This window comes from Sminthopsis crassicaudata, chromosome 5, assembly GCF_048593235.1.
Source record: "Sminthopsis crassicaudata isolate SCR6 chromosome 5, ASM4859323v1, whole genome shotgun sequence".
Classification (NCBI taxonomy): Eukaryota; Metazoa; Chordata; class Mammalia; order Dasyuromorphia; family Dasyuridae; genus Sminthopsis; species Sminthopsis crassicaudata.
The window spans coordinates 178,815,464-178,822,489 of NC_133621.1; the positions used below are offsets into that span (position 1 = coordinate 178,815,464).

The following is a 7,026-nucleotide window of genomic DNA, read 5'->3' on the forward strand; positions in this document are numbered from 1 at the left end:
CCCCCCTAGGCTTTTCAAAATGTATTTCATACACAGAGTCACTGTTCTGGCCTGTTTATTTAATTAAACATGACAGCCCAGCATACACAGAATTTCTTTCAGTTCCATAGCTTTTCACTTTTTACACTAATGTTTCAGTAGTGAAAGAACAAAATTCTTGCTTTGACTCCTTCCATACCCCATAAGTTTATCTAGATTCACTGAGTTGTCAGTAAAATTGTTTTTTAAATCACACTTATAACAACTAAACTCAAAAAGTGAAATTATAAAATATGTAACCAAAAAAAGACAAGGAAAAAAAGTTTTCTGTTTTATTCCTACTAGGAAAAAAAACTTGAATTTCTACCTTTTTGTTTCCAAGAGTTAACATTAATGATATTGACATATTTCATTTTGTCACCAAGATGAAATAAGCCCTTCAATACTGTTATCTGTAGCATTAAAATGTCTCCTAAGTTATGATTGAAAAAATCATGCATGTAAATACAAACAGGGAAAAGTACCATTAATTTCTTTTGTTTGAGAAATTAAAATTAGTACCACAGCTTAGATTAATTTCAAAAACAGTAATTGCAACAGGATCTCATCTGTTCATCCAATCATGCATTCCACCTCTCCCCACTAGAAAATTATGCAGCTATTTCTACTTCTACAATTTACATCCATGCTTCATATCTTTCTAAGTTTTCATAAAATTTTAATTTAACTCAGCTATCATTGCCTTTTCCTAAGGATTTTTTAAATAAAAAGTTACAACCCAATATGTAGTATAATTTGAGCTTTTAAAGTTGTTTTTACCTAAATGTCCACCATTATATACATATTTTTTAATTCCAAACTCAAGGTCAATTTCATTCTCTTTTGCCTATAAATGCCACAAATGTATAAAAATAAAGGGCACATACATACACAAAATAGAAAGAGGTACATGCTTCTAACTATGTACATCTGTCAGAAATCAGAATTTCAGGAAAAAAAACAATAATAGTGTATGTGTGTGTTTGGCTCATCAGTGAATCAAGGAAAACTTTCATTCAAATGCAACTATACTATATCCCATAAAAGCCATGCTATTTGATGGAAAAACCCAAACTTTCTTAAAAATCCCAAGCCAAGACACTATTCTGCATGCCATATAATCTGTTGCTGGTTTCTGCTGTAAGAGAAAGGTAGCAGCATGATACAGTCAAAGGTGATCTGCATTTGAAATATAAGACTCTAATTTAAACATTAGAAGCCTGTCTCTGACACATTGCCATGCACATGCCACTTAGTTTTGTGTAGGCCCCAAAATTTCCATCATCTGTAAAAATCAAGGAGTGGTCCTGGATCATCATCAGAGGATCATAGAATTAAGACTGGAAGAAACCTCAGACATTAGTTAACCTAATCAAAGCAACTGAGGTCCAGGATAAACTGTGACTAGATCCTCTGAATCCAAATCTAGCACACTTTCCAGTGAACCATACTTCCCGAAATCCCTTAACCCTTTAAATTTGATTTGGCTATGACTTTTGCAGTAAAATCTCCCATATCTTTAAAGTCTTAGAGCAATTTGGGGAAGGAAGGAAGAAAAGAATGGAGAGATTTTTATAAGGAACTGAAAGATCACTTTAAGATATCTAGAGAAGAGTATGTTGTAACTTACCGTCTCTAACCTTTACAACTTATGATGGTCAAGGTCCAGATAAATTATCAAGTATATCATAAGACTCTGCTTTCTTATATACTTTGTCATTAAGAGTTCCTGGCTAAGTCCAATTTATTACTGTATGGTATTTTGTGATCTTCTTTTTCAAATTTGAAGAGTAGCAATTTTTTCAAGAATGTAATCATTAATGGTTAACAGCAGAGGCACATTTGGAAGGATCAATTACTAGTTTTTATAAAGTGTCAAAGACAGCGATACACATTGTACCATATAACATATCTTTTCCTTCAGTATGTGTCGTTTATGATATGTTTCCTTATCAACTTCACATCTCTAGACAATTCTTTGAGGTTTGGGGAATATGTGGACTTAAAATTTCATTGGTAGAGGTTAAATCCTATGCTGATAAAATATGTTATCACTGCTTATGAAGCACTATGCTATATAATTTTATATATACATAGTTCTGTTTTAAGCATCTTATATTCTCTTTGCAAAGAAAATTAATTCTAAAATGAGAAACACTTGCCCATTGTTTCTTCAATTTTTCAAGAACCTGAATATCACCTAAATGTAATCCTTATTTTGTCATGAACTATCATTGATAATTTGCACATTGAATAATACTTTTCACAAATAATACAGTTAAAAAATAGTTACCAAATAAGATTAATGACTTGGGATAATTTAATTACTCATTCTCCATGACAACAATGGCATAATACTCTTTCCAACTATTAACAATGTGTAAATGCCCCAAAGCTCAACCATTTTCTTTAAATAAGAGTCAAATTTTTCATCTACCAATGTAAATTAAAATACAAAAAGGAAAAAAGGTTAATGAAAAATCTGCCACAACTTGCTCATATTCAGTATATCTGAAATATACTCAACATCTAATGCAGAGAGAATAGAATCTTGAACTCGGAATGGAAACATGAAGTCTCTAAAATTTAAATTTGGATATCCAAATAAAATACGTTGGAAAGGAATTGTGTATGATGAAATTAAAGAAATGAAACTTTTTCTTTAAAAAAATATGGCTTGTTTATATGCTGTTCATGTCCAAATAGCTGATAAATGAAATGACCACATATGTCAGACAGTTATGCCAGAGGTAGGAAGATATATCTCTATGTACCTATAAAAAAGAAATTAATGCTTATCTTTCCTTTACCTAATTTTCTTTTCTTTGGATTGCTACAATTCCTATTAAAAATGATAGAGTCCATTTTGAGGTATGTTCTACACTTTTGGAATTTAATTACATAGAGCAATGTTTATTTTATCTAAACAATGTGTTAAATAAGTATGCTGAATTTTGAAGCAAGCATAAAATATATAATTATTAACTACTCTTCCAAAAACAATATAAACAATTACAAATATATGTTCATATCAACTCATTTCCAGAATGAAAACTATCTACTCATACCATATGGTGACTTTCTATTATTCAAAAAATGCTCAACTTTTGTACAATTAGGTAGGAGGAGGGAGTGGATTTTTTCACATTTTAAAATAATCTTTTATATTGACTATCATGTAGTCTTAAAAATTGAAAAATATAAATTCCTATTTTATCCCTTATATTCCCTCTTAGACACTGCATCAAGCCTGTTCAAAACCCCGTACTAACTATTAGAAAGGAACACTACTCAAACAACCACTATTTAAAATTATTCAGTTCATTTCAAGTTTCAGGAAATATTTATTGTATTCCTTAGAACTGCACTGAAAAGACACTGGACCCCAAGAAGCATGTAATAATTTTCATTTTGTCCTCAACTACTCATAATTTCAGAGGTTGTCAGAATGACACTTACACAAAAGCATGCACAATCATTTCCTATTTAAATTATTTTTAAACTTTTTTTTTCCCCCTAAATAAGGGTATACAGTTCAGTTTACAAGAACTCCAAGAGTGATTGCTGGGTCACTGATCTATGGAAACTAATTGCTGTGCAATTTTTAAACTTAAAAGGAATTCATGTCTTCTATTAAATGCAATCCTGGACAAATATTTCCTCTAATTTACACACATAGTTTGCATAAACATACAAAAATGCTTAAAATCCAATCTTTGGATACATTACCAAATTGTCCTGTAAAATCATATTAACAATTGATCTGTTTTCCAAACCCTACAATCACAAGTGCATGATTGCCAAAATGAGTGTTTATTACTGTCAGCTTATATTACAATAGTTACTCCGCCCCCCCAAAAAAACTCCCAACCTATTCATAACACATTGAACAACCTTTTTTCACAGTAAAACAAACTGCAAAGAATTCCATAACTTTATATTGACAGCATTAGTTTAAACAAGCCTTGCTGTAGAACTGTTTATTTTCGCTCCACCAATGTACCAGTGTATAAGAAAAATGGAAGAAATGCCACAAAGGCCACGTTTTGAAAAGATCGCTCACCACTTAAAGTTAAACTTCATTAATCCCAAACATTACTTCAAAATAAGGGAGGAAGGGAAATCAATGAATTTTAAAGAGTTTGAGAGTGGGGGGGGGTCCCAACCAGGTGTAAGAAATTTTAAAAGTTGCAACAGCTGTGAGCAACCCTCTAGAGATCATCTCTTTTGCTCTAAATCCAAGTTGGGGGCTGCTTAAGTGATAAGGTTCTCGGGGTCAGAAAAACTGATGCCCATCTCAAGTCTTTTAGATGTGTCTCTTTTCCTAGTCTCTTTCCCTTCCAGCTGCAACGACAATTTATTACTGTGCCTCACAGCGCTCCAATTCTCTCCACCCTGCCCTGGTTGTTCACCCCCGCTGTGTTTCAGACGCGAGAGGAATTGAGTCCTTACCTGTTCCCTAGGTATGCAGGGAAGGGAGGTCCTGCGATGAGACTTGCTGCCGCAGCCGGACATCTCTGAGGAGATCATGGAGCTGGACCGCCTCCTCCTCTTAAACACCGCGACCTCTTCTTTATTTCCTACAACCAGCCGGGTGCCAAAACCTTCTCTCTGGGCCGCTTCTCTAGATTGAGACAAGATTTTTTCCGGGTACCTGGCTAGAAGCAGCCCCACCAGCCCGGCTGAGTAAGCCAGGTACGGCCTCCAGGCGACCTTGACTCTCTCTAAGGAAATCAGGGACGCGGTCCTGACCGCACTAATCAAGAAGATCATGAGGACACCCTGTCTCAGCTTCAGCACCAGCCATGTCGTGGCAGCCAAGCAGCTGAGCACCACCCCGGTGGCGGGGAGAGAAAGCAAATGATCCTCGCGGACTCCCAGTCCGATGTGGACAATTGCTTCCCCCCCGCAGCACGCGGCTAACAGCAAGAGCGCGAGAGGCAGTCGGACCCCGGAGCGGAGCAAGTACAAGCCCATCCAAAAAAAGGCGCACAGAAAACCGAAGAGCAGCGCCGCGGGCTGCAGCCCAGCGCTGAGTTGCCAGCCTCCGCTCAGCGGACCTCCCCGAGGCAGATTTAAGACGCCCCCTTCAGCTGCAGCTGCTGCTGCTTCCTCCTCAGCCGCTGCTGCCGCCGCCGTTGCTACTGCCTCCGCCTCCTCCTGACTCTCCTCCAGGTCACAGCTGATCTCGCCTCGGACTAGCCTCACTACCACCGCCAGCAAAAAAGAGAGCGAGCCAGCACAGAGTGCAGAGGAAAGTTTCCGGGAGCTCCGAAGCTTGTTCAAGACTGTGTCTCCCCAGCCGACCTGGCAGCCTGGGTCCCGGGAAGATCTCGAAGGACTGGCAGGGGGCAGGGGCAAATGCTTGCCTTTACAAGAGTAACCGTTACAGTCGGACCCCGAGATCTGATGCTGAGCGTCTCTGCCACTGCTGGGTTCATCCCCGATATCAGCAACCTCTCCGGTCGGGGCCATAGTTTAGCTTTACTCACCAAAGCACCAAATGGGGTACCAGCTCCTACTGACTTAATTTCTTTCTCTTGTTCACCACCTTCCCCAAATAGTTTTAAATTGCAGCTCCACAATAAGCAATTAATTGCTACTAGAGGTGTAGGGAGAGGAAAATTGAGGGGAGGGAAGAAGACGATGCTACCCAAGGGGCTCTTGAAAATTCAGAGCTGGCATCGGTGAAAATGACCCGAATTCTCTTTTTTGGAGCTTTTAAACAATCACTCTCCAAAGTCTCTTCCCTCACCCATACACATCCTCCCGGATGGCTTCTTACTTGAGATCTTTTAAAACTGTGAAAAGCATCCTTCGCTTGGTAGCGGAGGGCTGGAATCAAAGGAACAAGCAGCAGCAGTAGAGGGACAAGTCAAAAATGTTAGTTAATCTCTAGGCCATCTCATAGCTCGCTCTGGTGCTGGCCCCAACCGTTAGCTGAGCTCCAGAAGCAGATGGACTCCTTCCCCCACCCCCTCTTTCTTCTCTCCGTCTTTCTCTATCACTCTTTCCTCTCCTGCTACGATCCCTTCCAGCTCCGCAGCCAGACGCAAATCGCCATTCCCCGGGGCTAAGGAGGAAAGCTGGGTTGTGAAATGCGGGCCGGGGGCTCCAGTCCAGGTCTCAATATGTAAAGAGAAATGAAAAGAATTGAAAAGTGGAGAAAAGAGGGGAGGAGACGATGGAGAAAGGAAAGAGGGATGGATGGACGAGAAAATAATTAAGAAGTTGCTAAACCCAGCCGGAGAGTCAAACCTTACGAGAGAAAAACGGCGAGAAGGAAGGAGGAAGGGAGAAATGAAAAGAGGAAGGGAGGGTAAGAGGGAAAATGGGATGTGCTTTTTTGCTTTTTTGGTGCAGTGTTGGTCCCAGGGATTTGCATTTTATAAACTAAGCAAATGCAAGAGCCTGAGGAAAGTCACACTTTGATCTAGGCAATCCGAGAGCAAAGTAATCCCCAAAAAATTAAAAAAAAAAAAAAAAAAAAAAAGCCAGAAATTGGCGGTTTCTTATTCACCTTTTTTTTTCTCCTTCTTTCCCCTCCTTTTTTTTTTTTTTTTTTTTTAAAGGCAATTCTGAAAAACAGACTTCCTCCCTGTGTTCGCCACTACCCCCGAGGAGGCGCTGCTCTTGGCGCTACTTCTGTATTGCTCCTCACCCCTAGACTGGGACCTACGCAATAAAGACGCAGGAGAAGCCGCTACATTGAACTCTGTTCACAACCAAGAAATATTTTAGTTCAGAAACGTGGAATCAAATGACTTGCTTTCCCGTTGGCGTTAACTTTATGTGTTCGGGGGAAGAGAATCTGTTTGGTTCCCTAAAAGAAGGGAGGGCGCTAGGTAGCCAACTTACTCCCTTCTGTCATTTAAAAATTAAGAAACCAACCACAATTTCACTCTTTTGAAAAAGTACCATACACTCATTCACAAATCACTTTAAAGTAGCTCACCAAATTCAAGAGGCACTTCTGAATGAACCTGCTTGGAAAAATAATTTTTAAAC

At 38.8% G+C, this 7,026-nt stretch overlaps 1 protein-coding gene across 2 annotated transcripts in view; it reads right to left on the minus strand.

Annotated features, from left to right (window-relative positions):
- PDE3A (phosphodiesterase 3A) overlaps positions 1-6,454 on the minus strand; it is a 333,660-nt gene extending 327,206 nt beyond the window's left edge. The window contains exon 1 of one of the 2 annotated variants that reach the window (XM_074268890.1): positions 4,471-6,454. In XM_074268890.1, coding sequence (XP_074124991.1) covers positions 4,471-5,493 — 1,023 coding nt within the window. In that variant the 5' untranslated portion in view covers positions 5,494-6,454. The remainder of the gene's footprint in view (positions 1-4,470) is intronic. The other variant, XM_074268889.1, reaches the window with a different exon arrangement.
- Between the last annotated feature and the right edge of the window lie 572 nt (positions 6,455-7,026).